This window comes from Carlito syrichta, unplaced genomic scaffold, assembly GCF_000164805.1.
Source record: "Carlito syrichta isolate Samal-C Ts95f unplaced genomic scaffold, Tarsius_syrichta-2.0.1 Scaffold312190, whole genome shotgun sequence".
NCBI classification, from domain to species: Eukaryota; Metazoa; Chordata; class Mammalia; order Primates; family Tarsiidae; genus Carlito; species Carlito syrichta.
In genome coordinates, this window is record NW_007256286.1 from 341,140 (window position 1) to 360,025 (window position 18,886).

Here is an 18,886-nt window from a genome sequence, read left to right on the forward strand (position 1 = left end):
GTTTTACTTTTTCCACATCTGCAAAATGTTTCCCTTTGAGGACTTTTTTCATCCAGGAAAACAAAAAAAATAATTTTGGTTTTTTTTTTGAGTCCCCCCCTTGTACATTTTTAACAAAGGAAGAAGTTAGAGAGAGTGATTGTGCCTCTGTGAAGTGCTACTAAGTTTATACTACTTGTAGTAGTACCTTTGTTGTTTGTTTATATCTTATCTCTCAGGCTAAAGGAAGTTCCATGAAGTCAAAGATTATTATACATCTTAGATTCTCCCACAGTTATACTTAGTGTGTCTTGGACATGTTTAGAGTATGGTGGATATTTTTTGGAAGAAATTAATGAGAGAAATTGGGAATGTTCTGTGGCACAGAATATTATGAATTGCGTCTAGGTACATTGAGTTTGAGGGGAAGCAAGTAGAAAGCACCTGCAGCCTGTGACAGTAAAGCTTGGTTAGAGGACAGGACTGGGAGTGTTGTTTCGAGATTGCACCATCCTCTGTGCTTTATCTTCATAGCAACACAATATGTTATTATTAAATTTTTTTTGAGTTGGAGTCTCCCTGCATCGCCCAGGCTGGAGTGCAGTGGCATGCTCACGGCCACCCCAGCATCTACCTGTTGGGCTCTGGTGATCCGTCTGCCTCAACCTTCCAAGTAGCTGGAACTACAGATGCACGCTACCACATCTGGCTAATTTTTTTGGTTTTTATTGTAGAGATGAGGTCTTGCCAAGTTGCTCAGGCTGTTCTCGAACTGTGGTCTCAGGCAATCCACTCACCTTGGCCTCCCAAAGTGCTGGGATTACAGGCTTGAGCTTCTGCTCCCGGCCAACACCATATATTATCTCTGTGCACTTATTTCCGTTTTGGAAGATTAGGAAACTGAGATCTGACAGGAGATCTGTCTCCAAAGGATGAGAAATAATGCCTCTCATTTCTAAGAATAGTGTTCTTTTTAAAAGAGCAAGTTACTATTTATATTTTAAGAAAGAGCACACGATGTCTACTAATGGAAGATAAATGAGAAGCAAACTAAGAAATACATTTTGTCTCTGGATTAGTGAGTAAAGATCAAAAGAATTCTCTTCAACCCTTTTTCAACTTTAAGTTTAACAAATTGAGTTGCTCAGAGTCTTTTTTGGTTAAGTAGCCAATAGGAGACTTTCATGTTAGGAGTAAACATAAGCTATTCAGATCGGATAGGCAGGTCTTTCTTTTCATCTGAAGAGGATGCCTAGGTGTGGAATAGACTAACAAATTGTTATTGCAGACATCTTTGTCCTCTGTTTAGTTTAATTGATCATCATGTTGTAGGACTCTAATGGTGCTCCAGGTCCAGTTAAATAAGCAGAGGGTGGATGGGGGCTGCAAACTGAAGCTGTTTGGGACACTTATCCTTTTCATATTAACTCGAAGTAAAATACCCAAACCAAACAAATCTCTACAGGGACCTTATAATGTTCTTAGAGACACACCAGTGTTCCAAAAATTGTTCCATTTTATTAGATTTAAGCATTTTCTAGAAATGAAGTGGGGGGGATTGTTGAATATCATAATCTCTTTAAGACTGACATGGTTCTCTTTCTTTTGCAGGCCTGATTGTTGACAATGACATTAATAAGAGGCTGGCATTTATTTCTGTCCTAACCAGCTATTGTATAACTGAGAATAGAAACTATGCGTATTTGTTGGCCAGCAAAACCAAGGAACACGAGCTATGGCAGTTGAAAAAGTCTGTCTGATTCCACGATATTTCCCCTGGGTTTCATCATCCGGAACCTCCTCCCTGTCATCTCAGCAGCAGTGTGGTACCTTTGACTGTTTAATAAAGATTGAGGACGTGCTCTTTGTTCAACAGCCAGAACTTAAAATCTCCTGGAATAGGGTCAGAGACCACTTCAGTCGTAGCTGAGGAAGATGAAATTTCCATTTTATTGGGTGCCTTGTACAGGGAGCACACAACTTTTCTGGGAGCGTGTGATTGAGAACGAGATTGAGTTTTGTCGAACAGAAATTCCTGGTTATGGCGAGTGACCCGACGTGAGCAGAGGGGGCCGGGCTGCAGAGGAACTCATGACAGGCTATACCATGTTGCGGAATGGAGGAGTAGGGAACGGAGGTCAGACCTGCATGTTGCGATGGTCCAACCGCATCCGCCTCACGTGGCTCAGTTTCACACTCTTCATCATCCTGGTCTTCTTCCCCCTTATTGCACACTATTACCTCACCACGTTGGATGAGGCTGACGAGGCAGGCAAGCGGATTTTTGGTCCCCGGGCTGGCAGTGAGCTCTGTGAGGTAAAACACGTGCTGGATCTCTGCCGCATTCGTGAGTCGGTGAGTGAAGAGCTCTTGCAGCTGGAAGCCAAGCGGCAAGAGCTGAACAGCGAGATTGCCAAGCTGAATCTGAAGATCGAGGCCTGTAAGAAGAGCATTGAGAATGCCAAGCAGGACCTGCTTCAGCTCAAGAATGTCATCAGCCAGACGGAGCATTCCTACAAGGAGCTCATGGCCCAAAACCAGCCCAAGCTGTCTCTGCCCATCCGACTGCTCCCAGAGAAGGATGACGCTGGCCTCCCTCCCCCAAAGGTCTTACGGGGTTGCCGGCTCCACAGTTGTTTTGATTATTCTCGTTGCCCTCTCACCTCTGGTTTTCCAGTCTATGTTTATGACAGTGACCAGCTTGCCTTTGGCAGCTACCTGGATCCCTTGGTCAAGCAGGCTTTTCAGGCTACAGCTCGAGCCAATGTTTACGTTACAGAAAATGCAGACATCGCCTGCCTTTATGTGATATTAGTGGGAGAAATGCAGGAGCCAGTAGGGCTGCGGCCTGCCGACCTTGAGCAGCAACTGTATTCTCTACCACATTGGCGGACAGACGGACACAACCATGTCATCATCAACCTGTCACGGAAGTCCCATACACAGAACTTACTATATAATGTCAGCACAGGCCGTGCCATGGTGGCCCAGTCTACTTTCTATGCTGTCCAGTACAGGCCTGGCTTTGACTTGGTAGTGTCGCCACTAGTCCACGCTATGTCAGAACCCAACTTCATGGAAATTCCACCACAGGTGCCAGTGAAGCGGAAGTATCTCTTCACCTTCCAGGGCGAAAAGATCGAATCCCTGAGATCGAGCCTTCAGGAGGCCCGCTCCTTTGAAGAGGAAATGGAGGGTGACCCTCCAGCCGATTATGATGACCGGATCATCGCCACCCTAAAGGCAGTCCAGGACAGCAAGCTGGATCAGGTTCTGGTGGAGTTTATCTGCAAAAACCCGCTGAAGCCCAGTCTGCCTACGGAGTGGGCACTGTGTGGGGAGCGGGAGGACCGCCTAGCGTTGCTGAGGCTCTCCACCTTTGCCCTCATCATCACCCCGGGGGACCCTCACTTGGTTGTTTCATCGGGGTGTGCAACGCGGCTCTTTGAAGCCCTGGAAGTCGGTGCTGTCCCGGTCGTGCTGGGGGAGCAGGTCCAGCTTCCGTACCAGGACATGCTGCAGTGGAATGAGGCGGCCCTGGTGGTGCCCAAGCCACGTGTTACTGAGGTTCACTTCCTGTTAAGGAGTCTCTCTGACAGTGACCTACTGGCCATGAGGAGGCAAGGCCGCTTTCTCTGGGAGGCTTACTTCTCCACCACTGACAGTATTTTTAATACCGTGCTGGCTATGATCAGGACTCGAATACAGATCCCAGCAGCTCCCATCCGGGAAGAGGCAGCCGCTGAGATCCCCCATCGTTCAGGCAAGGCTGCCGGAACTGACCCCAACATGGCCGACAATGGAGACCTGGACCTGGGGCCAGTGGAAACGGAGCCACCTTATGCCTCACCCAAGTACCTCCGCAACTTTACCTTGACTGTCACGGACTTTTACCGCAGCTGGAACTCTGCTCCTGGCCCTTTCCATCTTTTCCCCCACACACCCTTTGACCCTGTGTTGCCCTCAGAGGCCAAATTCTTGGGCTCAGGGACTGGATTTCGGCCTATTGGAGGTGGAGCTGGGGGTTCTGGCAAGGAGTTTCAGGCAGCCCTTGGAGGCAATGTTCCCCGAGAGCAGTTCACAGTAGTGATGTTGACTTATGAGCGGGAGGAGGTGCTTATGAACTCACTAGAGAGACTGAATGGCCTCCCGTACCTGAACAAGGTGGTAGTGGTGTGGAATTCCCCCAAGCTGCCATCAGAGGACCTTCTGTGGCCTGACATTGGCGTCCCCATCATGGTAACAGAAAAATGAACTGTTTCTTTTACTGCATGAAATAGTATTTCACTCTTAGTTCCTTTTCTGTCTTTCTTTACTTTAGCTATCTTAGCTTTTTTTTTTGCATTTTTATTTTAGGTTTGGGGGAACACATGCATGTTTGTAACATGGACATATTGTGTAGTGGTGGGAATTGGGTCTCAGGTGGTCCGTTCCTCAGATAGTGAACATTGTCCCCAGTAGGTAGTTTCTGCACCTTAGCCTCCTGAGCTTAGCCTGGACCTTAGCCTCCTGAGACTGACTTTTAATAGAGAGGACTATACATATACTTTTTTTTTTTAACCTGTACAGATTAAAAGAATCTGTACAGGTTAAAAAAAAAAAGTATATGTATAGTCCTCTCTATTAAAGTGTGTCTGTTCTGCCTATGTTGTGAATTCCAGTTCGTTTCTGCTTGCTGCTTTTTCAGGCCTTGCCATTTCCATCGCTGCTGCTCACTTCCTAAATCTCCTGAGACCCTCTGAAACTGAAATTGATCCTGGACCCCTCAGTTATTCCACAGACATCATCCATGTTATAACACAGATGTTGATGACAGTGATGAGAAAGTCAACATTTAGGAGGCACTTAGGATCTAGGCACTGTAATTAGCATTATATGACTTATATCCTTATCACTGTTTCTTCATTTTTTATGTATTCAGCTGAGGCTGGAAAAGGTTAATTAATTTGCCCAAAGTCATGGCAAGTAGTGGATGAGCCGAGCTTTAGTATGTCTGTTTCCAGAAACTAGTTTTAATCACTTCCCAAAGGTTTTAGGAAGACCTGTGTCATTTCCCAGGTATTATAGACGTCTTCCTGAAGACTGGAGTTGGGGCTTGATATTTGGGAGTTGAAGAACTAACTCCGACAACCTTTTCAAGGGTATCTTTTTTTTTTTTTTTTTTGAGTTGGAGTCTCACAACGTTGCCCAGGCTGGAAGGCCGTGGCACACTCACAGCCACTCAAGCGTCTACCTGCTGGGCTCCAGCAATCCTTATGCCTCAGTCTTCCAAGTAGCCGGAACTATAACCTGCCTAGTTGTTTTTTTTTTGAGTTGGAGTCTCACTCAGTCGCCCAGACTGGAGTGCAGTGGCACGCTCCTGGCCACCGCAGCCTCGACATGCTGGGCTCCGGCGATCCTTCCACCTCAGCCTTCCAAGTAGCTGGAACTACAGGCGGGCGCTACCAGGCCTGGCTAATTTTTTTTTATTTATTGTAGAGATGAGGTCTCACCAAGTTGTCCAGGCGGGTCTCAGACCCGCAGGCTCAGGCAATTCACTCACCTTGGCCTCCCAAAGCATGGGATTACAGGCTGAGCCACCGAGCCCAGCCTAATTTTTGATTTATTGTAGAGATGAAGTCTCGCTAAGTTGCCCTGACTGGTCTTGAACCCACAGGCTCAGGCAATCCACTTATCTCCGCCTCCCAAAGTGCTGGGATTACAGGCTGTGCCACTGAGCCTGGCCTCAAGGGTATCTTGTAGGTTGTTTTTAATTCTTTACTCCATCTCTCACGGTTAAGTCTTGTATTTTATAAGAAAGATAATAGCTAAATATACAGGGTAGGGCTTTAGTTTTGAGGACTGTGTATCCACTTGCTGAATTAAATTTGGCAATCTAGGAGAGAGGTGGCCACTGTAGCCTCGACCTGCTGGGCTCAGGCGATCCTTCTGCCTCAGCCTTCCAAGCTGGAGGGGGTCTCTCCTCTCACCCCAGCCTCCCAAAGTGCTGGGATTACAGGCTTGAGCCACCGCTCCCGGCCCCTTAGATTAAATCTTAAGCAAAGTGTCAGCTGCTCACCTTGCAGCATACATAGGTACTTTCTAGAAAAAGACAATAAGGAAAGGCAAAAGGTCTGATGGGTCATACATTGCTGGAAGTTCAGTTTTTGTGGTATTTTTTTTGTTTTTTGAGTCGGGGTCTCATTCTGTCTCCCAGACTGGAGTACAGTGGCATGATCACAGCTCACCACAGCCCTGACCTCCTGGGCTCAGGTGATCCGCCTCAGCCCCCTGAATAGCTAGGACTACAGGTACGTGCCACCACGCCCGGCTAATATTTAACATTTTTTTTGTAGAGACAGGGTCTTGCTATGTTGCCCAGGCTGGTCTCAAATTCCTGGGCTCAAGCAATCCTCCTTCCTTGGCCTTCTAGAATGCTGAAATTATAAGTGTGAGCCACTGTACTTGGCCAGGAAGGTTAGCTTTGAAAAAAATTTACTTCATTTGGGAACCAGTTCATTTGTATTATTTTTCTAAGCAGCAGCATGGTATAATAACAAAAGCATGAGATTTGAAGTGATAGACCTGGGGTTAAGTAGTCATTTTGTCATCTTTAATAAGTTAATTAGCTTTTTTACCTCAGGGCTAAAGAGAAATCTAAGGTAAAAAGGATTTTAGGAAGGTGCTAAATGATTATTTGATTTCTTCTTACCCCTTCATGTCAAAGGAAAGAAAGTCAGTGTGTCTGTTCTGCCTATATTGTGGATGGCTTTAACCAGCTTCACTGATAAAAGCTTCCTGTGTCCTCTACATAATTTCTCTCTGTGCCACAGTTGTCTCTGCTTCCTCTTGTACTACATCTGTAACAATCTTTAAGTTTTCTTTCTTACTACTGCTGAGAATCTTTTCCTATATTTTATTATTTAACTGAATTTATAATCTAAGGTTATTCAAACACTAGGATTATTAAAACTTAATTCAGAGGTTATCTTGTATGTTAAGAAACATTTTATAAACGGAGAGATTTCTATAAAGACTTTTTTCTTTCTGAGCTATAACTTTCTGAATGTCATCGAGATAGAAAAAAAGCATTTGTGAATGGTAGATGCTGCTCAAATAGAAGAATAATAAAGCAGCCTTTGTTTTCCATTTTTCCTGAGTTTTCTTTGATTTTGATAGGAAAGTAGAGAAACTGGTGCCACTCTGGTTAACAATGACTGAAATTCATTAGAGAACTTACCAGAACTAATCTTCCTTTTAACTCTGGTGGGAAATAAGTGGTCTTCTTTGATTACCAGGCAGCCCATTGCAGTAATGCAATACCTAATTGAAAAATTCCAGAAACTTTCCAAATAGGCCATTCTAAATAGCTTTCTCATATTAGGAATACAAGGTTTTTCTAGTACTTTTGAAAAAGAGGAAGCAACTTCAGGCAGGAGAATTTCACTCCATTCCCTAAGTGTTTTGGCTATGCTTTTTATTCCAGAGAGGTGTTTTGGGCAGTAGTTGAAATTGCTGACCTCTTGGGTGTACCCAAGTATTAGGGCTAGAGACAGACTGGCAGCTTTCTCTCCTATAGGAGAATGGCACTATTATGATACATCTCAGAGTGGTTTTTCCACTTAGATGCAGACATGACCAGTTCATTACGTTAAGGTTAATCGATTTTTATAAATTCAGCACCAGTGTGGTTCCCAGGCAATCTCTCAGATTCCATCCTTCAGGCAAAGTGATTTGAAATCAGCACGTTGGCTAAATGGATCAACCCAGGAACCCCCATGCCATTTCAGAAAATGCCAGGCAATTTGTGCTTTCTCTTTTGCTTAGCTACCAACTGTGCACCAGACAGAAATGCTACTTATCTGTGGGCTCTGAAATTCATTGAGCCCTCACTATTTAAGTGGAGGACTGTCTTACCGGTACCTGATAGGATTTACATATTAAAAATTCTCATTCTTTTCTGTACATAAAATAAAGAGATACAGCTTAGGGTGAAGGTGATGTTTATCATCACCATCTTGGGATATTCTGTTCCAAATGCTCTATGTAAAGAGCGTTCAGCCCACATGGGGTGGTGGGTGGGCAAGGAGACAGGACTTGCAGAGAGATGGGAGGAGTGCCACCACTTGATGCGGGTCACCCGTCTGAATGGCGTGGGACTTTGAAGACGTGGTGCCTCCCTTTGAACTGGCTCTCTTCAGTCCAGTTTGGAGATGGTGAGTGCCGGTTCTTTCACTGGCTCTTGCATGTTTTGCAACCACTTAAGTCAGGTTCCTTGGCTTCTGGAGCATAACCCCAAAGACATCTAATGGAAGTCAGAGAGTATTATTATGCCAAGAGGTTTGAGGCGAATGAAATCTTTTGAAAACACCACTGGGCTGGGGATTATCACTTTTATGGCCCCTTAAAGATGTTCCGCTATTTCCAGTCCTTCATTGTTTCTGGTGATGTGTCAGTGTTTTTCACATTTTTGTTTCCCTATATGTAATGTGTGGTTTTTCTCTTGCTGCTTTCAATATTTGTCCTTTTATTTGGATTTTAGCAGTTTGACTGTGATATGCTGCAGCATGGTTTTATTTTTATTCTGGAAAGTGTTAATTTTTTTTTTAGTAGGCACTTAATTTTGTTGACTTTAAATGGAAAATTCTGTCTCTTGAATGGCAAGTTGCATGCTAGGTGAGTCCTTTTATATTTAGCGGCTTTGCTTACACCCTGCACCAAGTCTGCATGGCTTAGGCCAGGGCTGAGGGCTGGGCCAGAGACTGGGCAGTTCATCCCCAGAATTCGGAGCTCCCCCTCTGACTTTCTCCTTCCAGGACTTTCCTCTCTTTCTCAGGGCTGTGGTTGCTTCAAACCCTTTCCTCTTGTTCTTCAGGCCAAAAAGACTGTGGGTTTGTGTGAGAGTTTTTGCGGTCCTTTGTGGTGCCAGTTCTGGCCTACTTTTCGGGGTAAAAGCAGCAGTAACTCTCCCCAAATTGATAATTCCCTCCCTCTAAATTTCAACACCCCTTCGTGACTTGCCTTCTTTTGTACATTCTAGTGCCTTCAGGAATTGCTTTTTTGGTATTTTGTCCAGAGTTTATTGTTGTCATTCTGCAGGAGGATTGAGCCTGGTAGGAGCTTACTCAGCCCTTCTGGAAGCAGAAACACCAAGTAATCCCTATATTTGATACACACAATTCCACCAAAAGTTTTGGTTCCAATTATTACTTTATTCTGACCAGTTCACACAGCTTCCTTACTCTGCTTTATATTCTGGAAAATAGTTTAAGGAGGCCTTTATAGAGCAATCTGTGGAAATGAGAATCTCAAAATCCGTCCTTTTAGAGTCTTAAAGTGTGGGCTGTGTGGAAGGGACATCTTCCATTTGTGGACAGAGTCTGGCTCACTCTGAGCATTGCTTATCTTCACACTGTCTACTGCTCCCCAGTTTTCAAGACCCGTCTTTTGGCAGTGAATCCCCAAGCCTCCATTCTGCCTTTTCATGAAGGCCACAGCTAATTCACACAGAGGGCCTTGGAAGGATTCTGAAGACACTTGAGCAGACGCTTGAATGAAGTGAGTACAAACTCTGGAAGAACATATGGGGAATGGCAAGTGCCAGAAGCAGTCCCCAGTGCATCTGGGATGGTGCAGCTGGGAGAGAGTTTGCAAGGAGGCTGGAGAAAACGGCTGAGGCCAGCACACTGGGAGCATACAGGCCGTGGAAAGGAGTCTGGGTTTTATCCCACATGTGTTAGGATGCTGTTGGAGGGCGCTGTGCAGGGCGGTCACAGGCTTGGTGTGGCACCGTGCCGAAAAGAGCAGAATTAGTTAAAAGACTTGGTGGTGGCGGTGGAGAGAGCCCGTTCAGAAATGAGCAGCACGTACCCTTCTAGACTCCGGGGTCTCTGTGGAAGGGGTAAGGCTAGAATGCACCCGTTTTTCCAAATGAAAATCAGAGAGATACAAGATTACTTTTCACTGCCCTTTTCTGTCTCTTCCAGCCCTTGATAGTCAAATTGAACAATGAGAGCCGTGTATTTTGGTAACTTAAAACATCACGCCAGGGAAATACTGTTTGCCCAGTTGTCTGTAGGGAGAAGGAGAGGAGACTGGACGGGACCCACCTAGGCAGTGCGCTCTTGCATCGTGAACTTTCTGACTCAGGACTCTGCCGCTCAGGCTGTAAAAGGCTGTGCCCGCTCTACTTTTAAAAATACCCATTGACTGAATCAGATGGTAATTTCCTAGTATTGTGATTTCTAGGTGAAACTAACAGGAAAAACCTTGTCCGGCTTCTCCAGTTCCAAGATTGTATAGGTTTGATAGGCTTCACTAGTCTTATCTGGCAGTTTATCTGGGTGGTTTGTTTTTTCTCTTTGACAACATTTTACTTGGTGGCTGTACCTATGGCTTTGTCTTCCTGTTTGAGAGCCGGCTGCATGCTTCAAAGGAAAATTACCTGAAACAAAGCTATCAGAAATGAATAGCAAGAGTTGTGGAAGTTGCATAATGACTACTCTTTATAGCAAGTCAATTATTTAGGTAATGTCTCCTCCTCTTAGTTTATACTACTGTGTTTACTAATTCAAAACAAGGAATCTGAGGCTGTGAGAATTTTATTACTTCAGGTAACTTGACTAACTCATGCCTAAATTAGAACTAGGTCTCAGGACGTCGGACCATAGTTTAGTACATATTTTTTTTTTGAATTGGAGTCTCACTCTATCGCCCAGGCTGGAGGGCAGTGGCACGCTCACGGCCACCCCAGCGTCAACCTGCTGGGCTCCGGTGATCCTTCTGCCTCAGCCTTCCAAGTAGCCAGAACCACAGATGCGCACTACTATACCCGGCTAATTTTTTGATTTGTTGCAGAGATGAGGTCTTGCCAGGTTGGCCAGGCTGTTCTCGAACCCGTGGGCTCAGGCCATCCCCTCACCTCAGTGCTGGGATTACAGACTTGAGCCACTGCGCCTGGCCCATATTTTTTCTTTGTTGCAGAGTTTAAAAATTTATTGGAAAGGCACAAACTTGTTTTTTAAACATTTACAAATATATATAAAATATAAAAATTAAAATGTATATGTATAAAATGTATATGCAAAAATGTATGACAATTGAAATAGGATGAGGTTGTGCTAATCTCATGTGGTGATTGCTAACAATTTCTGAGCATTTTCTGTGTCCCAGGCAGTATGTATGGTCTTCAGCTGCATTCTCTCATTTGATGTTGAACCTCCACCTCTGCTGTTTTACCTGCAGTTTCACAGGGGTCATTGACAACTTTTTCTCATTTAAAACAGACTTGTCTCATAATCTAAAACAGAAACTGTTTTGTACTGCATTAGACTTATACTTGCAACCATAAATGGAAAACCACTTCGCTATGTTGCCTTCTTACTCCTTTTCCTTCCTTTCCATTTTTTTGCTTTCTGCTCCTCCCTCCATATTTATTGAATGAATGAGTCCCTGGAATGATCAGTACTTTTTTTTGAGTTGCGGTCTCTATCACTCAGTTTGGGTTACAGTGGCATGATCATGGCTGCTGCAACCTCGACCTGCTGGTCTCAGGCGATCCTTCTTCCTCAGCCTTCCAAGTAGCAGGGACTACAAGCATGCGGCATTACGCCGGGCTAATTTTTAAAAAAAATTTATTGTAGAGGTGAGGCCGCCATGTTGCCCACACTGTTCTCAAATTCCTGTGCCAGGCAGTCCTCTCACCTCAGCCTCCCAAAGTGCTGGGATTACAGGGGTGAGCCACTGCGCCCGACCTAATCAAGAACTTTTAAGCTCCTCCTTTCCCCGTTGTCCTTTCTCTCTTGCCAGCCTCTCCACCCACTCACCTCAAACTGTTACCTGGGTCCTTGCAGGTTAGGTGGGCATGACTGTGCATCTCTTCCTGTATCTCATTTTCCTGATTCCTGGACTCTGTGATGGGTTACTTTTTTAAGTTAAAGAAAGGGGATGATGGAGAACTCAAGTGAGCTGCTGTTTACCTTTCTTGCCTTTGTGTAGACTTGACGTAAGTTTCATTTTCATTTTCAGATATGGATATGTAGTAGTATACATGTGTATGTATTGTTGGAGGTGGGAGATTGTTGGGTCTGGCTGGGCCACATGTGATCTTGAAGAGAAAAGGGACATTTTCAATGTATTAAATGGCAGATTCTAGGCCGGTCACTGTCCTGTTTCATTGTGATGAGAGAAGGTCAAGGCTCCCATGAATGATGTGCAGAAGAACTAGTGAGGCATCATTAGGGAGCACTGTGTGTGAGATGAGCGAAACAAATCTTAGTGTGCGTTGCTCCTGGCTTGACTGTTGTAGGGTGATGGTTTTTTTTTTCCTGTAGAAAACTATATTAAATACTAAGAGGTTTGTGAATTCCTCTTATTACTATTCAATATTATTAAAGATATTGAATGTTTACCTCTAATTTTGATCCATAAACTTCTCAAGTCTTTATTCCGTATTTTAAAAATAGTATGGTAGGTCTAAATTATGTCCTGTTTTTCTACTCATTCATTCATTTATAAAACATTTGTTGAACATACACTATGCCAGGCACTATACTGTATTCATTCTGGTCAATGTCATTCCGGTAATTAAAGTAATACTTTGAAAGTCTTACTGTTCACAAGTTACTGAGGTGTAACAATAAGGCATCTAATAGCAGTAGCTGTAGTCACATGAAGAAATAGCCAATATTGTTGGTTAGGGGAGTGCTTTGTTTTGAGTTGGGGGTCTTACTCTGTCGCCTAGGTTGGAGTGCAGTGGCATAATCATGGCTCACTGCAGCCTTGATCTCAGGCAATCCTTCTGCCTCAGGCAATCCTGCCTCAGCCTCCTTAGCAGCTGGGACTACAGGCACATGCCACCATATCTGGCTAATTTTTGGATGTTTTTGTAGAGACAAGGTCTCACCATGTTGCCCGGGCTGGTCTTGAACTCCTGGGCTCAAGCAATTCTCCTGCCTTGGCCTCCCCAAGTGGTGGGATTACAGGGATGAGCCACCGTGCCCAGCCAGGAGTGCTGTTTTTATTTTGAAACAAAACAGCATAAAAAATGAAAACTTTTTCTAAACGTGACATACTACCTCTAGTTGACTTGTTTGTTTTATGTTCCATCTGCTTTTTCTCAAATTTAGAGGCTGATGCTGATGTGTGTGTCCACACTTAGCACTGTTTGAGTCTTTTTGTCCTTCTGATTTTGTTGCTGGAGTAATGGTTGGTTTGCTGAGCTTTTGTTTAGCCATTAAGCACTGTAGCTTTGAAGCAAACTGTTAGAAGAAAGTTTTTACTCCCGCACTCCCTTAAATTTAGTTTGTATTTGTAAAGTTTGTAAGGGCACACTTCTCTGTGATTATGCGGAAAGGGAGATTGTCTTTAGATAACGAACTATAGTTATTCTTTCTTTGGACCAGATGATTCTTTTTTTTTTTTTGAGTTGGAGTATCACTCCATCGCCCAGACTGGAGTGCAGTGGCTGCTCTCAGCCACCGCAGCCTCAACCTGCTGGGCTCCGGTGATCCTTCCGCCTCAGTCTTCCAAGTAGCTGGAACTACAGGTGTGCACTACCATGCCCGGCTAATTTTTGATTTATTGTAGAGATGAGGTCTCACCAAGTTGCCCGGGTGGGTCTTGAACCCGCAGGCTCAGGCAATCCACTCACCTTGGCCTCCCAAAGCGCTGGATTACAGGCTGAGCTACCGAGCCCGGACCAGATAATTCTTTGCTGTGGAGGTTCTCCTGTATATTGTAGGATTTGACAGCATCCTTGACCTCTGCTCAGTTGATGCAAGTAGCTCATCCTTTTCCCCCCACAGTTGTGACAACCAAAAATGTCTCTAGACACTGCCAAGTGTACCCTAGGACAAAATCACTCCTGGTCAAAAACCACTGTTCTAAATTCTCAAGGCAGACTTATTGACTACAGTTGTTTGTCAGATAACCACAAATGAACTAATGCTCGATATTGTGTTTTTTGTGAATCCTTAAAAACTTTATTTTATTCTGATTTCTGTTCTCATTCCCCGAAGTTGTGCCAAGTGAGCAGGGGTGGCAAGTGTTGTGTTCCAGGAGTCCTTAATCCTTTTTGCTTCTTGATATCCAAGTTTGGGGCTTTAATACACTTACTAAAAAAATTGGGTGTGATATCTAGGCCAAAACACATTTACTGTTAGACCTCCAGCTCTGTGACCTCACTTAAGCCTTTTTTTTGAGTCAGAGTCTCACTCTACCACCCAGGCTGGAGTGCGGTGGCACCGTCCCAATCCCTGCAGCCTTGAGCTGCTGGGCTCAGGCAATCCTTCGTCCTCTGCCTTCCAAGTAGCTGGAACCACAGGTGCGCCACCACACCCAGCTCAATTTTTGATTTATTGTAGAGACATGACCTCGCCAAGCTGCCCAGGCTGATCTCGAGCTCCTGACCTCAAGCAATCCTCTTGCCTCAGCCTTCCAAAGTGCTGGGATTGCAGATGTGAGACACCATGCTCAGCTCACTTAAGTCTTGTAACACACAAGTAGATTCTCTTGATTTGGTTCAGGTTGTAAATTACACTTGCTTCTGAATATGCTCTAGGTATCAAATCACCATTTTGGTTTTTCTTGCTTCTTATTTTTAGATTCTGAGTTAGGTTGTTTATAGAACTGTGAGGTTTGGCTGATAGGTTCAGTTTTTGTAGATGCTGTGTTGATTTAGCTTTTGTAGGTGCTGTGTTGATTTAGCAGAGAGGTTGCTTAAGTTCACACATCAAGTAAGTGGAGGGACTGGATTTGAATTCAAGCCTTTCTGATCAACTCCAAAGCCACATTTTCTCCCTCTGTACTAGGGCTTCTTAAAATTGAATGTGCATAGGAATCACCTGAGGATCTTGGTGAAACACAGATTCTGACTCAGTGGACTTAGGGGTGGGCCTGCAGTTCTGCACTTCTGCCAGTCCCTGGAGATGTGTCCAGTTGTTGGTCTTTGGGTCACTCTTGGAGTACTAAGGCTCTGTGCTATGTATCTGGTTGACTAATTTTGCTATAAATAATCTTCCTAGAAATTGACCCATAAAATTGATAATCTACAAGTGATTATTCATGAACTGAAAATTTCAGTTGCCCTTTTTCCTCTTCATTTTAAGCTCTGTGTACTGACCACTTTAAGGTGTGTATATTCACTGCTAGATTGAAGAGCTTTGCTTGGTTGAACTGACAGAATTATAGTTCTGTATTAAATAAATGCTAAGTGTGTTGGGAAAGTAAAATGAATGATCTAAGGGGAGTTTAAGTGAACAGCTACCATAGTCCATCATTTTTTTTTGTTGTTGTTGTTTTTTGAGTTGGAAGTCTCACTCTGTCGCCCAGACTGGAGTGCAGTGGCTGCTCCCGGCCACCGCAGCCTCGACCTGCTGGGCTCCGTTGATCCTTCTGCCTCAGCCTTCCAACTAGCTGGAACTACAGGCGTGTACTACCACGCCTGGCTAAATTTTTGATTTATTGTAGAGATAAGGTCTCACCAAGTTGCCCAGGCGGGTCTCAAACCTGTGGGCTCAGGCAATCCACTCACCTCAGCTTCCCAAGGCACTGGATTACAGGCTGAGCCACTAAGCCCGGCTCGTCCATCATTTTTAAGGTGAGCCTTATTTTACTTTTTTTTGAGTTGGAATCTCATTCTGTTGCCTAGGCTGGAGTGCAGTGGCACCCCAGCGTCGATCTGCTGGGCTCTGGCGATCCTCCTCAGCCTTCCAAGTAGCTGGAACTACAGGTATGTGCCATCACGCCCGGCTCATTTTTAGATTTATTGTAGAGGTGAAGTCTCACCAAGTTGCCCGGGCGGGTCTCGAACCTGCGGGCTCAGGCAATCCACCGCCTCAGTCTCCCAGAGTGCTGGGATGACAGCTGAGCCACCAAACCCAGCCCTGATTTTACATTTTAACCCCTCCAAAATTGGAGTGCATCTTACAGTAGATGGCACTTTGCCATTGCCAACCTTTCCTTTTGGTCGTGGCCATTCTTACTCTGGGGATCAGAGCCTGGCTGCTGCTAAGGTGAGTACCTGGCATCCACTCTCTTTGCCTGGCATCACTTTCCTGACCGAGGCCTCGATTCCTGTGTTCTGCCACTGCTGAGTCTGAGCTTAGGAGACCCTAGGCTACAAACTCAGGCTTTTATGCTGGTCAGATGTGCTGCAAGACAAGTTGGATTTCTCTGCCTACTGCTTGACTCTGACATTTGGTGCCTGCGGGAACATATCTGTTACAGATCCTTCTTTGTTTTGAATCGGGCTGGAACTCCTCTGGGGCTGAGGTGAAGTCTAAAAAAGCTCTGTAATAAAGCAGGCATTCCAAGTGATCAACTATGTCATATGATTTCTTAATTAGCAGCATTTTTTTTCCTGGATGGTACACAAATGAATGTATTTTTCCTGATGGCTTTAGTTTGAAGAAATGTATAAAGTTAATGTAAGTTTAGCAGAAAAAGGGCTAGATTTGAATTAGTGTTCTGGCTCTTGCAGTTTGCCTATTGCATGACATCATTCTGGGCCTCAGTCTGTCCATTTATAAAACGAAAGCTGGAGCGTAAGATCTCCAAGGCCCTTGTAGCTCTGAATTAATTGGATTATAAGTGTGCTGGAATGAATTAATTGAAGGATGAGGACTCTGCTTTAAAAACAGGAGAAATGATTCTTTCTGACACAGAGGGTGTGACAAGAGGTATCTGAGCTGAGTTTCCAGGAAGAGAATGAAAGAGAAGGTATTTTAAGCTGAAGAAATAATGCTGGTGAGGTCACAGAGTACCTTTGAAACCATTCATAACATTTAAGACTGTGGATACTATTAAGTCATCATGCCAGGTGGAGGTGATCCTCAGTACAAGTAACACAGTCTGTTGAAAGTAACATGACCCTTCCTGACTTTCTAAAGATTCTTCTTCATCAGGTTCTCTGTCTTTGGTTTTTGAGAATATAATGATGGTTCCTCATTAGTTGGACTAATTAGATGGTGATACTATAAGGATAAAGTGAGCTCTCAAAATGCTGACTGCGGTCATCATTTATCTGAGTATTAAGTGCAGGGTGAATAGCACTTACATTCCCACTTACATTGTAGGTAAACTAGGTTTATCTGAGGTATGGTTTAAATAAAATATTTCTGTTATGTAGTTGTAGTGTTTGAGGCACTAATCTTTGTTTTGTGTTGAAAACACTGCATATATGAATCACTTTGGATAGATGGTCTTTGAATTGGGACTTTCTGAAGATGCAGGAGCTGTTTTACTAAATAAGTGACACCATGTAAAGCCGAAAAAAGCTTGTGTATATGTAATCAGCACTGTAGGAAGGAATTGCAAAGGTGAAGTCGTCAATCAACAGGATAGGTTGTGCTTTTTTCCCCCTTTGGTTTATGTCCCAGAAAAGCCTTAAAATAAAAATTGGGCGTCAGAAATGACATAGACTCAAGGGATTTCTGAGTCTGACGTTAACATTTGTGAGAATGCTGGGGATTCCAGAGCTGTGTATCGGAATCTCAGTTCTACTCTGCCACCTTGTGTTCTCTTGGGAAAGTTATTTTTGATTTCCCTAGACTGTTTATTGCATATGTAAAATGATCCTCACCTTTAGTTTATTGCATAAGAAAATTAGTTAACAAATGAATAAAACTTAAAATATGAGATCCGGATACATTTTTGGAATTATTAGGCAGTTTTTATTCCTGAAAGGTATATCCTAGATTTTATAAGTGGTAGGTAGGTAAGCAGGCAAAATTATTCAGTAAATTTAGCCACAATCTCCTTTTGTCCTAAAGACAATTTGGGTTTTGCTTTCTTTAATGCATCATTGACTTTTGGTGTTTTTCTTCCTTGTTACAGGTGGTTCGTACTGAGAAAAACAGCTTGAACAATCGATTCCTGCCCTGGAATGAAATTGAGACAGAGGCTATCCTGTCCATTGATGATGACGCTCATCTCCGCCATGATGAAATCATGTTTGGGTTTCGGTGAGGGATTTTCTTTTTTTTGAGTCAGAGCCTCACTGTCACCCAGACTGGAGTGCAGTGGCATGCTCACGGCCACTGCAGCCTTGACCTGCTGGGCCAGGCGATCCTTCTGCCTCAACCTTCCAAGTAGCTGGAACTATAGGTGCGTGCCACCATGCCCAGCTAAGTTTTTGATTTATTGTAAAGATGAGGTCTTATCAAGTTGCTCAGTCTGGTCTCAAACCCCTGGACTCAGGCAATACTTGTGCCTCGGCCTCCCAAATTCCTGGGGTTACAAGCTTGAGCCACCATGCCCAGCCAGGGATTTTCACTTTAGTTTGTGAGGGACAGGAAACCAACTCAAACCTGGAGTAGGCAACAAGATGAATTTCTTGGCTGAAGGTAACTGACAAACCCTTAGAGGTCGCAAGGGCAGATGCAGGATGTGGCTGGATCCAGAGTCTTTTCAGATGATTCCATCTCTCTTCACCTGTAGGTTCTGCTCAGCTGTCAGACAGGCTGTTCTTCTGAGGCCAGGGAGGTGGAGTTCTGTGCTTGGTTGCCTGCCGGCTCTTGGTGCTGCAAGTACATCATCCTTAAACCCAAACCATGTGGGCTGAGTTGTAGGCAAGGGGTAGTTCTAGAGGGAAACTGAGGGTTTTGTTGACAGAGGAATTAGCCTCCAGGCAGCCAGAAGCAACATGTTGCTCCATGTTAGAGTCAGAGTCCTGGGCCCAAAGATTCTGGGGAAAGAAGGGGTTGGAAACAGAGGTTCAAAATGAAAAGGAACGGGAGAGGAGGTGGTTTTGGTGGTGGTGATGCTTACCATTTGTTGAACCTACACGATGTGCCCGGGACTAACTGAACACTTTGGTTTATCTCATTGATCTTCCTAAAACTTGGTGGCATACATTGTGGTTGTGTCCATTTTACTTTCTTTTTTTTTGAGTTGGAGTCTCACTCTTGTCACCCAGACTGGAGTGTAG

The 18,886-nt window shown here is 44.3% G+C and overlaps 1 protein-coding gene across 1 annotated transcript in view; it reads left to right on the forward strand.

Moving 5' to 3' along the window:
* EXTL3 (exostosin like glycosyltransferase 3) overlaps positions 1 to 18,886 on the forward strand; it is a 34,642-nt gene that overhangs the window by 653 nt on the left and 15,103 nt on the right. The window contains exons 2-3 of the mRNA XM_008069687.1: positions 1,591 to 4,218; positions 17,794 to 17,921. Of these exons, the coding sequence (XP_008067878.1) occupies positions 2,071 to 4,218; positions 17,794 to 17,921 (2,276 nt within the window). The 5' untranslated portion in view covers positions 1,591 to 2,070. The remainder of the gene's footprint in view (positions 1 to 1,590; positions 4,219 to 17,793; positions 17,922 to 18,886) is intronic.